This window comes from Heptranchias perlo, chromosome 8 (assembly GCF_035084215.1).
Source record: "Heptranchias perlo isolate sHepPer1 chromosome 8, sHepPer1.hap1, whole genome shotgun sequence".
Taxonomy (NCBI): domain Eukaryota; kingdom Metazoa; phylum Chordata; class Chondrichthyes; order Hexanchiformes; family Hexanchidae; genus Heptranchias; species Heptranchias perlo.
Genome location: NC_090332.1, coordinates 64,195,954 through 64,211,882, shown reverse-complemented (window position 1 = coordinate 64,211,882; position 15,929 = coordinate 64,195,954). Strand labels below are relative to the sequence as shown.

At 46.8% G+C, this 15,929-nt stretch overlaps 1 protein-coding gene across 1 annotated transcript in view; it reads right to left on the bottom strand.

Moving 5' to 3' along the window:
* The window catches only part of LOC137324833 (interphotoreceptor matrix proteoglycan 1), a 150,296-nt gene extending 135,282 nt beyond the window's left edge, over positions 1-15,014 (bottom strand). The window contains exon 1 of the mRNA XM_067989561.1: positions 14,906-15,014. Within this exon, the coding sequence (XP_067845662.1) occupies positions 14,906-15,014 (109 nt within the window). The remainder of the gene's footprint in view (positions 1-14,905) is intronic.
* Positions 15,015-15,929: the final 915 nt, after the last annotated feature.

The following is a 15,929-nucleotide window of genomic DNA, read 5'->3' as shown; positions in this document are numbered from 1 at the left end:
GTACTGCATACAGTTCTGGTGCCCTTATTTAAAGGAAGGACATACTTGCATTGGAGGCAGTTCAGAGAAGGTTCACTAGGTTGATTCCGGGTGTGGAAGGGTTGTCTTATGAGGAAAGATTCAACAGGTTGGGTCTGTGCTCACTGGAGTTTAGAAGAATGAGAGGAGATCTTATTGAAACATACAAGATTCTGAAGGGAGTCACAGGATATGGGGAAAGGGCGGGAAATGGAGTTGAGGTAAAAATCAGATCAGCCATGATCTCATTAAATGGCAGAGCAGGCTCGAAGGGCCAAATGGCCTACTCCTATCTCTTATCTTTTGTTTCTGACTATAAGAGCATAACGGAAGAGCATGGACAGAAGTGACAGAGAGCGTCAACACAGTCTCACCTGTGGTCCGAACCTGGGAGCAGGTGAGGAAAAAATGTTTTGGCCTGCGTAAGGCTGCTAAGGTAAGTGAACAATCATGCATAGCATGTTTAGGTAAGCTTCTTTATTGCTTCTCGCTGTGAGCTCGGTGCACAGTCAGAAGGAGACAGCAGGGCACATAGGTAACTGCTGATCTTGTATACCCACAGGCATGCTGGCAGTCTTCTGTTTCATTGGGCTATGTTGAAATATCCCAGTGCTGCTCATATTGCCCATTAAATGTGTCAAGTATCAAGCACCAAGTACTATGACAGCACAAGGGTCCTTACAGCTGCACGATCACATACTCACATAAAGTGGCAGCTGTCCTGGACACTTTGGTACAACTCACCTCACAATCCAATCTCTTAAGTATCTACCTTTCATATCGGCCTGCAGGATATACAGGTAACAGCACTTCCAAACAAGGGGGGTGGGGGGGTGCACATGAAAGTTATGATCCTTGACTTCTTGTGACGAGGTGCCATTGAGATTCTGGCCTGGAGTTTCCTGGTGAAACCCCCTCTCCCCCAACTTAGACGTGTGGTGTTAAATATACAAGTTTAACATGACCTCTGCTTTTCAATTCTAGCCCTCTAGAAATGAACCCCGGTGCTTTGTTTGCTTTTTTAATGGCCTTATCAACCTGTGTCGCTACTTTTAGTGATTTGTGTATCTTTATCCTTAGACCCCTTTGTTCCTCTACCTCAATTAGACTCTTATTTTCCAAAGGGTATGTGGCCTCCTTATTCTTCCTACCAAAATGCACCACCTCACACTTATCTGTATTGAAATTAATTTGCCAATTACACACCCATTCTGAAAGTTGATTAATGTCTTCTTGTTTTTTGTCACAGTCCTCCTCAGTATTAACTATACCCCCCAATTTGGTGTCATCTGCAAATTTTGATATAGTACTTCCGATTCCCGAGACCAAATCATTTATGTAAATGGTGAACAGTGTTCCCAGCACCAATCCCTGTGGAACACCACTTCCCATCTTTTGCCAGTTTGAGTAACTACCTTTAACTGCTACTCTCTGTTTTCTGTTTTGTAGCCAGTTTGCTATCCATTCTGCTACTTGTCCCCTGACTCCACATGCTCTGACCTTAGTCATGAATCTACTATGTGATACCTTACTGAAGGTCTTTTGAGAATCCAAATACATTACATTGTAAGAAAATTCGAATCTGACACCAAAGATTGTTGCAACTAATCTATTTATTGTGTGACAACGGGGGAAAATTGGGTTGGGCCTATCATTGGGCATGGGTAGTGCGATCTACTATTACCCCGTGGCCAGTGTCTCCTGCGCAGGCAGGACGAGACTTTCGTCAAGCCTGTGGACTTACCTTCAAATGTAAGGAATCTTACAACACCAGGTTATAGTCCAACTGTTTTATTTGAAAATCACAAGCTTTCGGAGGCTTTCTCCTTCATCAGGTGAGTGTCAGTTGGACTATAACCTGGTGTTGTAAGATTCCTTACATTTGTCCACCCCAGTCCATCACCGGCATCTCCAAATCATAACTTACCTTCAAGCAGCATTGGAAATCACCATTGTCAGAACGATTCAATGCAATTTGCACTTTCCACCAGCAGAAGGAGCCCCAATCTCTTAAAGGCAGGCTGTCTCTTAAAATCTCTGAAAGGTAGTTGGTACCTGTTATTGCTGAAAATAACAGTCTGCTGTCAGCACGGAGTCTGAATGGAGATCAGACATCGCACATACAAAACACAGATGCAGTTCCCGTCCCTATATTTACAAACAGATGAGTTATGTTAAAACATTGAATAAAGCTTGCGCACTACTAAATCCCACATCCTCCAATCTGCATGCCAGACCTCACCAATCTGTGGATCTGAGTTTATACTAGGCCTGCGACAGTGCATGCACCAAGGTTCTCTGCTGATGCACTACAGGCCTTGGTGCAAGAGGTGGACAGAAGGAGGGGCATCCTATTACCGCATAGGGGCAAGAGGCCCTCCAGTCATTTACCCAAAAGGCAGTGGGAGGTAGCGGGGGACGAAGTCAATGCCAGGCGCATAGCATCATGAACATGGATGCAGTGCAGGAAGAAGTTCAATGCTTTGACATGAGTGGTAAAGGTGAGTGAGGTCAACTGTCAAGTGGCATCTCATACCAACTGCACCACTAGCCGCATCCACTGCTCCATGCACTACACCCCCCCCATCCCCCACATACCAACAAACTCTTTCTATCAGTACTCAACTCTTCCAAGCAGAAGCTTCCTCTCACCCTCACACATTACCACTGTTGCAAACAGTCCATCCACAACGCACAAGCCACACACATTAGCAGCTATTCAACCATGACAGACACATCAAGCAGACACACGTCCCGCTTTCTTGCAGGAGAAGGTGGCGTATATCAGGAGGCAGCAAGTGGCAGTGGCATTTAACCCCTTGAGCCTGTTCCGCCATTCAATGAGAACATGGTGGACCTGTGACCTAACTCCATAGCTCAGCGGAAGCAACATGCTATAGACAGACCTAAGCAATTCCACAACCAACAGATCAGATCAAAGCTCTGCAGTCCTGCCACATCCAGTCGTGAATGGTGGTGGACAATTAAACAACCAACGGGGAGGAGGAGGCTCTGTAAACATCCCCATCCTCAATGATGGCGGAGTCCAGAACGTGAGTGCAAAAGACAAGGCTGAAGCGTTTGCAACCATCTTCAGCCAGAAATGCCGAGTGGATGACCCATCTTCGCCTCCTCACAGAAGCCAGTCTTCAGCCAATTCGATTCACTCCACGTGATTTCAAGAAAAGGCTGAGTGCACTGGATACAGCAAAGGCTATGGGCCCCGACAAAATCCCGACTGTAGTGCTGAATACTTGTGCTCCAGAACTAGCCGTGCCTCTAGCCAAACTGTTCCAGTACAGCTGCAACACTGGCATCTACCCAACAATGTGGAAAATTGCCCAGGTATGTCCTGTCCACAAAAAGCAGGACAAATCCAATCCGGCCAATTACCGCCCCATCAGTCTACTCTCAATCATCAGCAAAGTGATGGAAGGTGTCGTCGACAGTGCTATCAAGCGACACTTACTCACTGATAAACTGCTCACCGATGCTCAGTTGGGGTTCCGCCAGGACCACTCGGCTCCAGACATCATTACAGCCTTGGTCCAAACATGGACAAAAGAGCTGAATTCCAGAGGTGAGGTGAGAGTGACTGCCCTTGACATCACGGCAGCATTTGACCGAGTGTGGTACCAAGGAGCCCTAGTAAAATTGAAGTCAATGGGAATCAGGGGGAAAACACTCCAGTGGCTGGAGTCATACCTAGCACAAAGGAATATGGTAGTGGTTGTTGGAGGCCAATCATCTCAGCCCCAGGACATTGCTGCAGGAGTTCCTCAGGGCAGTGTCCTAGGCACAACCATCTTCAGCTGCTTCATCAATGACCTTCCCTCCATCATATGGTCAGAAATAGGGACGTTCGCTGATGATTGCACAGTGTTCAGTTCCATTCGCAACCCCTCAAATAATGAAGTAGTCAGTGCCCGCATGCAGCAAGACCTGGACAACATCCAGGCTTGGGCCGATAAGTGGCAAGTAACATTTGCGCCAGACAAGTGCCAGGCAATGACCATCTCCAACAAGAGAGAGTCTAACCACCTCCCCTTGACATTCAACGGCATTACCATCGCCGAATCCCCCACCATCAACATTCTGGGGGTCACCATTGACCAGAAACTTAATTGGACCAGCCATATAACTACAGTGACTACAAGAGCAGGTCAGAGGCTGGGTATTCTGCAGCGAGTAACTCACCTCCTGACTCCCCAAAGCCTTTCCATCATCTACAAGGCACAAGTCAGGAGTGTGATGGAATACTCTCCACTTGCCTGGATGAGTGCAGCTCCAACAACACTCAAGAAGCTCGACACCATCCAGGACAAAGCCCGCTTGATTGGCACCCCATCCACCACCCTAAACATTCACTCCCTTCACCACCGGCGCACTGTGGTTGCAGTGTGTACCATCCACAGGATGCACTGCAGCAACTCGCCAAGGCTTCTTCGACAGCACCTCCCAAACCCGCGACCTCTATCACCTGGAAGGACAAGGGCAGCAGGCACATGGGAACAACACTGCCTGCATGCTCCCCTCAAAATCACAAACCATCCCGACTTGGAAATATATCGCCGTTTCTTCATCGTCGCTGGGCCAAAATCCTGGAACTCCCTTCCTAACAGCACTGTGGGAGAACCTTCACCACACGGACTGCAGCGGTTCAAGAAGGCGGCTCACCACCACCTTCTCAAGGGCAATTAGGGATGGACAATAAATGCTGGCCTTGCCAGCGATGCCCGTATCCCATGAATGAATAAAAAAAAAGTTCACCTTAGCCCCATATCCCTTAATACCCTTGGTTCACAGAAATCTATCAGTCTCAGATTTAGAATTCACAATTGAGCTAGCATCAACTGTCGTTTGCAAAAGAATGTTAAGCATTTCCTAACTTCATTCCTGCACGCCCTGGCTCTAAATGTTAGGGTATGTCCCCCAGTCCTAGTATTCAAGTATAGGAGACCTCCAAAAACAGTTACGGCAGCCAGAAGCAATAATCCAGCCACTAATCAGTAAATTCTGCATGGTCCCTTGAAATAGTGCTGGTGGGGGTCCTCCAGGAACTCTAAAATGTTCAGATGGTAATGTTTAAGACTGTGCATTGAGTTGAGCGTTAAGTCCCAAAGTAGTGTCTATCACTTTAAATCAGCGTTGCACACTGATTGTATCCATTTTCTCCTTACTTTACATGCTTCTGGCTTTTGGAATTTGTGCATGCACTAACTCCTATACCAAGATGGCGTCCAGAGCACGATACACTGGAAATGTACGCGCACAGCCAAGACGCCATCTTGGATGTTGGAGAGGCCGTGTAGCGCTGAAACAATGAGCACAACATGGCCCAATTTAGCGCCCATCAAGTCTTAACATTGGTCGAGCAACAGCATACAAGAAAAGAAACAACAATTACCCCATTCTTTCTTCAGGTAGAGTTAAGTAACCTCATGGATCCACGTCCTGAACCTCTACAAGAATTCAAGACTTAAAGCCCCCTGTATTGAGAGCCTGGTCACGTGTGCAGGAGTTGTTGTTCACAGTTACCTGTTTTTATTTCACTTGTTCCAGACTATGGAATGCCTGGGCCTCCCTTATCAAGGTCTGGCTTTTCTTCCCAACCTTCAAACAGACTTGCAGTGTAAGCAGTCTCGGGAGCATCCCTTGTTCGTTATATCCCTCTGCCTTATGTAGTTTAATTTGACCATTTCTGTCTTTTTAGCTGTTTATGTGTTAATGCTTAATCTAATTTCTAGAACGTGATGTGGAGATGCCGGTGATGGACTGGGGTGGACAAATGTAAGGAATCTTACAACACCAGGTTATAGTCCAACAGTTTTATTTGAAAATCACAAGCTTTCGGAGCTTACCTCCTTCGTCAGGTGAGTGAGTGAAGGGTTCTAAAATTGAATAGCATATATTAGGCTGGGAGACGATCAAAGCAATCAAAAGTGTCGTTGGTGTTCAGACAGGTTAGCCACGGAAAACATTACATCCCAGTATACTGAATACACAATGGGTCAGATTACAAGGACAGAGAGAGAAAGAGGCCCGAAAGGCAGAGAGAGAGAGAATGTCCAGTTGTATTAAAAACAGATAACTTTTTTTTTCCCCGCTGGTGGGGTTAGGTGTAGCATGACATGAACCCAAGGTCCCGATTGAGGCCGTCCTCATGGGTGCGGAACTTGGCTGTCAATTTCTGCTCGACGATTTTGCGTTGTCATGTGTCTCGAAGGCCGCCTTGGAGAACGCTTACCCGAAGATCGGTGGCTGAATGTCCTTGACTGCTGAAGTGTTCCCCGACTGGGAGGGAACCCTCCTGTCTGGCGATTGTTGCGCGGTGTCCGTTCATCCGTTGTCGCAGTGTCTGCATGGTCTCGCCAATGTACCATGCTCCGGGACATCCTTTCCTGCAATGTATGAGGTAGACAACGTTGGACGAGTCGCAGGAGTATGAACCATGTACCTGGTGGGTGGTGTCCTCTCGTGTGATGGTGATATCTGTGTCGATGATCTGGCATGTCTTGCAGAAGTTGCCGTGGCAGGGCTGTGTGGTGTCGTGGACGCTGTTCTCCTGAAAGCTGGGTAATTTGCTGCGAACGATAGTCTGTTTGAGGTTGGGTGGAGGTTTAAAGGCGAGTAGTGGAGGTGTGGGGATGGCCATAGCGAGGTGTTCGTCGTCATCGATGACATGTTGAAGGCTGCGGAGAACATGGCGTAGTTTCTCCGCTCCGGGGAAATACTGGATGACGAAGGGTACGCTGTTGGTTGCGTCCCGTGTTAGTCTTCTGAGGAGGTCGATGCGATTTTTCGCTGTGGCCCGTCGGAACTGTCGATCGATGAGTCGAGTGCCATATCCCGTTCTTACTAGGGTGTCTTTCAGCGTCTGTAGGTGTCCATCGCGTTCCTCCTCGTCTGAGCAGACCGTGTGTATTCGCAGGGCCTGTCCATAGGGGATGGCCTCTTTGACGTGGTTAGGGTGGAAGCTGGAAAAGTGGAGCATCGTGAGGTTGTCCGTGGGCTTGTGGTAGAGTGAGGTGCTGAGGTGCCCGTCTTTGATGGAGATTCGTGTGTCCAAGAAAGAAACCGATTCTGAGGAGTAGTCCATGGTGAGTTTGATGGTGGGATGGAACTTGTTGATGTTATCGTGTAGTCTCGTCGCAAGCCCACGGACAACCTCACGATGCTCCACTTTTCCAGCTTCCACCCTAACCATGTCAAAGAGGCCATCCCCTATGGACAGGCCCTGCGAATACACAGGATCTGCTCAGACGAGGAGGAACGCGATGGACACCTACAGACGCTGAAAGACACCCTCGTAAGAACGGGATATGACGCTCGACTCGTCGATCGACAGTTCCAATGGGCCACAGCGAAGAATCGCATAGACCTCCTCAGAAGACAAACACGGGACGGAACCAACAGAGTACCCTTCGTCGTCCAGTACTTCCCCGGAGTGGAGAAACTACGCCATGTTCTCCGCAGCCTTCAACATGTCATCAATGACGACGAACACCTTGCTAAGGCCATCCCTACGCCTCCACTACTCGCCTTCAAACAGCCACCCAACCTCAAACAGACCATCGTTCGCAGCAAATTACCCAGCTTTCAGGAGAACAGCGTCCACGACACCACACAACCCTGCCACAGCAACTTCTGCAAGACATGCCAGATCATCGACACAGATACCACCATCACACGAGAGGACACCACCCACCAGGTACATGGTTCATACTCCTGTGACTCGGCCAACGTTGTCAACCTCATACGTTGCAGGAAAGGATGCCCCGGAGCATGGTACATTGGCGAGACCATGCAGACACTGCGACAACGGATGAACGGACACCACACAACAATCGCCAGACAGGAGGGTTCCCTCACAGTCGGGGAACACTTCAGCAGCCAAGGACATTCAGCCACCGATCTTCGGGTAAGCGTTCTCCAAGGCGGCCTTCGAGACACAAGACAATGCAAAATCGTCGAGCAGAAATTGATAGCCAAGTTCCGCACCCATGAGGACAGCCTCAACCGGGACCTTGGATTCATGTCATGCTACACGTAACCCCACCAGCGGGAAAAAAAGTTATCTGTTTTTAATACAACTGGACATTCTCTCTCTCTCTGCCTTTGTAATCTGACCCATTGTGTATTCAGTATACTGGGATGTAATGTTTTCCGTGGCTAACCTGTGTGAACACCAACGACACCTTTGATTGCTGTGATCGTCTCCCGGCCTAATATATGCTATGCGATTTTAGAACCCTTCACTCACTCACCTGACGAAGGAGGTAAGCTCCGAAAGCTTGTGATTTTCAAATAAAACTGTTGGACTGTAACCTGGTGTTGTAAGATTCCTTACATAATTTCTAGAACAGTGAACTGGTTATATGTATTAAGATGCCTAACCTAAACATGAGTGATTTATGTTTTACATGTTAACAACACCTAACCTAAACATAAGTTTTATATACTGAAAAATGACGCGTAAAAGGCTTAATCTTACATTCCGGTCTTTGAGGGCAAAGGAACCAGTCCTTCCTAAATTGAAACTGCCAACTCCAAGTTTTGAGTGTTCTGTGACAGTCTCTTAATTAAATATTTGAACCAACACATTGAGGACAATTATCTGTACTATAACAAAATTCATGGATATTATTCTAGTCCATAGGTGCTGATCTATGTTGTAAACTGTCTGCTATCATTCATGGTTCCCAAGAGTAGATGTCCCCTTTCCAACATCAGCATTACATTGTTTCATATACACGGTCAATCTTTTAATGTTCAGGTTTTTAAACTATAGAAGTATTTCAAGAAAATGGTTTCCTTTACTACTACTCAGTCTTAATGTCCAACAGTGCCTGGTGACCTCGCATGACCTTATCTAAAGTTCGCATCTGGTTAGTATCTCATACTTATCTTGAGCCATTTGCTCTTCCAGTCTAAGTTTCATTTGGCTAGTATTACACATCATGATAGAGAAAAAGAAAATCATAATACATTGTACAGAAAGCTACAGTGTACCATATTATCAAGAAATCATGGCCTTTAAAGATTCTCCAGCTCTCCTTTTACCATTATCCATCTTATAGAATCATAGAATCATAGAAGTTTACAACATGGAAACAGGCCCTTCGGCCCAACATGTCCATGTCGCCCAGTTTATACCACTAAGCTAGTCCCAATTGCCTGCACTTGGCCCATATCCCTCTATACCCATCTTACTCATGTAACTGTCCAAATGCTTTTTAAAAGACAAAATTGTACCCGCCTCTACTACTGCCTCTGGCAGCTCGTTCCAGACACTCACCACCCTTTGAGTGAAAAAATCTTGCTAAGTATTATTTCTCCCTAGGCCTCAGTTGTCCATATTAATTGTTAACTCAAAGAAACCCAACCCTGAATTTTGGAAATCCAAATTCTATGTCCCTCTTTACCTTAATTTCAATCCCTCTGATAGGTTCCAGTGAAGGGGACATGATTGGCAAATTTGCAGATGACACAAAAATTGGCCGTGTAGTTGATAGTGAAGAGGATAGCTGTAGACTCCAAGAAGATATCACTGGGTTGGTGGAGTGGGCGAAAAAGTGGCAAATGGAGTTCAACCCGGTGAAGTGTGAGGTAATGCACTTAGGGAGGGCAAACAGTAAAAGGGAATACACAGTAAACAGGAATATATTGAGAGGGGTAGAGGAAGTGAGAGACCTTGGAGTGCATGTGCACAGTCCCTGAAGGTGGCAGTACAGGTAGATAAGGTTGTGAAGAAGACATACGGAATGCTCTCCGTTATTAGCCGAGGTATAGAATACAAAAGCAGGAATGTAATGATGGAACTGTATACAATGCTGGTAAGGCCACAGCTGGAGTATTGTGCGCAGTTCTGGTCACCACATTATAGGAAGGACATAATTGCTCTGGAGAGAGTGCAGAGAAGATTTACAAGAATGTTGCCAGGGCTTAAAAATTGCAGCTACGAGGAGAGATTGGATAGACTGGGGTTGTTTTCCTTGGAGCAGAGGAGGCTGAGGGGAGACTTGATTGAGGTGTACAAAATTATGAGGGGTCCAGATCAAGTAGACATGAAGTACCTGTTTCCCCTAGCAGAGAGTTCAAGAACTAGAGGACATAGATTTAAGCTGATTGGCAGAGGGATTAGAGGGGACATGAGGAAAAACTTTTTTACCCACAGGGTGGTGGGTGTATAGAATTCGCTGCCCGAATTGGTGGTAGAGGCAGGGACCCTCAGCTCTTTTAAAAAGTACCTGGACTTGCACCTAAAGTGCTGTAAGCTGCAGGGCTACGGACCAGATGCTGGAAGGTGGGATTAGAATGGGCATCTGGTTTATCTTCGAGTCGGTGCGGACATGATGGGACGAATAGCCCCCTTCTGGCTGTATCTTTTCTATGGTTCTACGGTTCCAGTGTGTTTAACTCTATCCTGATTGTTTCATTAAAAATTCGGTTTCTCTATGGAGCATTTGTCAGAGCCCTGATTAAAAAGTTTTCTCATTCTTCTGAGTCACTTTACCCATTTCATGTTGTGGTGTTGTCAGTGTGACTGAGCATGTCTGAGACCTGTTCTTCAGTGCATCTTCATCACGCATTTCCGCATGCAAGTTACCTTACGTTTGCAGACACACTGGTATCCCAAGATCATGCCACACGTGACAGCAGATACAAACCATTCCTGGACTTTCAGGTTATCTTATCAAAAGTTCAGGGTGTGGGAGAGGGATGTCTGGAGGTCTTTGCTTCTCTCCCCCTGCATGGTCCAATGTCTCGGGTAGTGGTCAGGCAATCAAATGCAGTTTTCTCATTATTCAGTATAGGCAAGGTCACAAACATCTCCAAGAGGAAACTATCAATTAACTACACTTTCTTGACTTTCACTAGATTATACATAAATACCAGATTGATATCCTTTGGTGAATCATGCTCAGGTGATTTATGTTACTTGTGGGTGCACTCACACATCTTTCCCTAACCTCTTTGGTTGGGTTCCTGAAATTCACCCATAATCACCTAAAAAAATGACCTTAGGAAAATTCCCATTTGGTGGTGTACTTTTCCTGTGTCTATCTTATATCCTCAATCATCTCCTCTCATACAATATTACACATCCCACTAATTACCATTTCATCTCATTCATGAGCCCTGGAGGGACTTTACGGTCATAGAATCATAGAAAATGTACAGCACAGAAGGAGGCCATTCAGCCCATCGTGTCCGTGCCGGCCAAAAATGAGCCACCCAGCAGGATTCCCACTTTCCAGAACTTGGTCCATAGCCATGTAGGTTACGGCACTTCAGGTGCACATCCAGGTACTTGTTAATTGAGTTAAGGGTTTTCCTCAGCTCCCCTCTAATCTTTCTACCAATCAGATTTAAATCTATGTCCCGTGGTTATTGTCCTCTCTGCTAAGAGAAATAGGTCCTTCCTATCCACTCTATCTAGGCCCCTCAATTTTATACACCTCATTTAAATCACCCCTCAGCCTCCTCTGTTCCAAAGAGAACAACCCCAGCCTATCCAATCGTTCCTCATAGCTAAAATTCTCCAGTCCTGGCAACATCCTCATAAATCTCCTCTGCACCCTCTCTAGTGCAATCACATCCTTCCTGTAATGTGGTGACCAGAACTGTACACAGTACTCAAGCTGTGGCCTAACCAGTGTTTTATACAGTTCCAACATAACCTCCTGCTCTTATATTCTATGCCTCAGCTAATAAAGGAAAGCATTCCATATGCCTTCTTAACCACCTTATCTACCTGTCCTGCTACCTTCAGGGATCTGTGGGCATGCATTCCAAGGTCCCTCACTTCCTCTACACCTTTCAGTATCATCCCAGGTGTTGTGTACTCCCTTGCCTTGTTTGTCCTCCCTGTCCAATACGATATTATCATTAACCCTTAAAATATAGACTAAACGTTACCAACTTGGTCCAAGTTATCAACACATTTTTGTTTATTTTACTTGACCTCTTCTGGGACCTTTTATTTCCCAACATATCCGGCTATTATGTGCATGAGGCCATTTTATTATTTCAAAATTATCCCAATTCCAGAGAGCAGTATTGTTGGACTGATAAAATTGAACATTGACAAAACCTATTTCCCCAAAAATCTTTCTTCCTTGATACACTGCTTTGGGCAGGAACCACCTAGACTGCACTTTTTTTTTGTTTAAATAAAAATTTAATTATCCCTTTAAACTTCAGGTAAATTTTTCCTTCTTGAATTATTAAACAGCAAATCATATCAATTTATCTTATCAATTTCAATTTCAGAAACAAATTATGCTCATGCCTGGTGGTTTCCAGTAGAGACAGAAGTGCTTGCAATTACTTTAGGATGTAATTCTTTTATCTCCCCGCCTTGAGTACTCCGCTCGGAAGTTAACAAATAATCCTGAATGGGTTATAGATGAGCCTTTGAGAGGCAAAGTCTTAGTCCAAATCGACACCATGCTGTGATATTTGGGGGTAATTTTAACCCCCAAGAACGGGTGGGTTGGGGATGGGTGGAAGGTTAAAGTATCAGCTTTTTGGAGCAGGACCGCATCCCGGCTCCAATGTGCCCACTTCTGGGTTTAACCCAGGAACATTTGGGTTGCATGTGCAACAGACACCCGGAAGTCTAGCGGCACTTACAGCCGGCGGACCGATATTTAAAGGGCCAATTCAGGTAGTTGAAACACTAGCTGAAATTCATTTGGCCCTTTAAACCAGTGATTGACACATCTCAATAAAAGGTGAGGTATTACAGCTGGTCACTCAGTTCTCTCAGACAAACCTTTGACTGGGAGTTCTTTATGTTTAGACTGAGATTTCTTTGTTGAGACTGAGAATTCTTGTGTTCACACAAATTTACCAACATTTTGGAGATCCTCAAACTGACAAGATCAGGATGGGGGGTGCTATGATCTATTCCACAGTACATCTGAGGAGGAGGAACATCACCATCTGTGGCAGGCATGGCGTACAGTTCTGGGATCTGCAGGTGCACAGGACAGAGGTGCACAACAAGGACCTGGAGAAGAGCAGAGAGGGGACCAATGGAGGGGACGAAGTCACAGGAGGCACTACCCTCATGAGAGGGTCTACAGGCAGAAGCTGAGCTTCCTGGAGCTCTCTGAGGAGCAGTGCCTGTGCAGGCTCAGATTGAGTCGGCAGATGGTCACAGACACCCGCACACTTCATGCAGAGCTGCTCCTGGCTGGGCCTGGTGGTCATGTATTGCCCGTGGCAGTTAGAATCACCACTGCCCTCAATTTCTTTACCTCCGAATCTTTCCAGGGTGCCACTGGTGACATCTCCAGGGTGGTCCTGTCGTCTGCACATAAGTGTATACGACTGGTGGCGGATGGCTTGTTTGGCAGGGCATCCCACTACGTTAACTTCCCCAGCAACACCAGTCATACTGAGAGGGCAGTGGGTTTCACTGCTCTAGCTGGCTTCCCCCGGGCGCAGGACCCAATTGATTGCACTCATGTAGCAACCCGAGGACCTCCACATGAGCCAGGACTGTTCATAAACTGAAAGGTTATCGCTCCATCAATGCACGGCTGTGTGCGACCACTGGAAGAAGTTTCTGCAGGTGTGTGCCAGATTCCCTGGCAGCTGCCATGATTCATTCATTTTGCACAAGTCCAATATCCCAGACCTCTTCCAGAAAGGAAGCAGACTTAAGGGTTGGCTCCTTGAAGACAAAGGATACTCCCTGCAGACATGGCCCATGACACCCGAGAGAAACCCCACCAACGAGGCACAGCAGCGGTACAACCAGAGCTACATCACCACCAGGTCTGTCACTGAACAAGCCATAGGAATGTTGAAGATGCGCTTCAAGTGATTGGATAGATCTGGGGAGCTCTTCAGCACTCACCCGCAATGGTGTGCAGAATAATCGTCATGTGCTGCGTCCTGCACAACATAGAGCAGCATAGAAGGTTACAGGTGGAGGAGGTCAAATGCGCTCATCAAGCATCCTTATCTAGTGGCAACATTGAAAAAGAGGACGAGATGAGGACGAAAATGAAGATGGGGAACCCATCGCCGGAGCTGCCCATGTGTCAGGGATTCCTTCATCGCTAACAGGTTCTCATAATGAGATGTGCAAATTGAAGACTTTGAAATACTCAGGCCGCCTGGAACAACCACCACCACCAACCCCCCCCACAAAACAGTCCTTCAACCACACAAACACTCAAGGAGTGGCATAATGTCTTGGCATATATGATGAAGCATATGAGAGATCGAATTCACAAAAGGGACTCAATAATGGGCAAGACGTGGCAGTGGTGGTGAGAACAACATTTAATGTGACATAAATAACAAAAAAAAATGAACAGCACATTTTGTCAAACACCCTTGGTGAATTACAATACCTTAGCCTTTCCCTGCCTACTGCTTCTACGTGGTGCATCCCCTGTGGCCTCAGCAGAGGTATTGGCAGTTTGCTCTGATCCCTGTCCTGACTGCTGAGATGCTCTCGGCCTATGACCTCTGGGTTTTGGAGCCCATGAGGACCCTGCCAAAGACACAGAGGCAGACTCGGCCATCGGGAGAGGAGGATGCATTGTAGGTACTGGTTGAGGAGGGGGCAACGGGTGAGAGGTGGGAGCGCTTTGAATGGAGTCCCCACATCCACGTCCCCTTTCGCCATCATCCATCGCCCAGGCCAGCGCAACATCACTCCAACCACTCTGCTGGCCAGCAGGCTGGTGAGCAAATGTGCTGAGTTCTAAGGCCACAGCTAAAGTATCTGTCTGCCTGTTTAAAGTGGTAGACTTGTTGACATCCAGAGTCTGTCACGGCCTGAATGGACTCATTAGAGAGCCGTGTTCTGAAGCTCAATGCAGGACAGCATTCTCTCCATCGCAGACATTCCGGCACTTACCTGCGCCACCAATCCTAGCGATGGAGTTGGACTCCTCCATCCTCTCCGCTATTGTGGAGCATGTGTGTGGCACGATTTCCAGCACCTCATAAAGCTGTACCCCTATCATTCTCAACAATGGCTCCCGGGGTTCAGCTTCTGTGTCCAGCTGAGCAGAGCTCGGAGAGGAGTGAACCCCCAACGCGGACTCTCCACAGCTGCCCGTGTCTGCTTGTGCTCAATTGAGAGTGGTGAATCACTAGGTGACAACTGAACTATCTGGTTAACAGGGCCCACTGAAGTGCCAGTATCTGCGCCAGTGCATGGCTGCATGTCATGTGACGATGCACCTTCAGAAGTATTGAGCTCCACTGAGGAATCACCTGCTTCCATTGCAGCTGCCTCCTCATCAATCTGTGAAGGCCCTGGAAGAAAATATAAAGCAATAGTAAGTATTCATCGGAGAAATGACAATCTTTCCAATGACCATACTGAGGTATGGAACAGGTCAATCATTGATAAAATCAATTCATCATGTGTGCGAAGGATATTAAAGTTCTTTCACCAGCCATCACCAGCCACCAGCCAGTCTCTCCATTTCTGATGGCCAGGCATGCATCCATCTAACTGATCTCGATGATGGCCTCCTCCTCTGGACTTTTTGTGGTGGTCTGCCTCCAATTCTACTCCTCTCCCTTGTATTTTGTGTTCTCTGCTCCTACAAGGGGATAAAGAACAGACCCGTGAGTGACTGAAGGGGACGTCTTCACCTGAGGGATGCTGAAGAGGCTGACAATGAAACAGATGCATCAGAGGGTGACTATCAGACAGATGCATCACATTGCATCAGGGTTGGGGTGAGGAGCAGTGGTGGGTGCACAAATGGGGAGGTGAGGAAGTGCATAGAAAGTGAAGGATGGTTGATGATGAAACTTAAGTGGGTATGAGGAGTGATGTGGTGTAGTAGACTTGCCAACAGAGTGAGGGGGGGGGTTGCATTTCACAGGATGTGGGTGAATCAGCAAATGTACTCACTTTTTCTGAC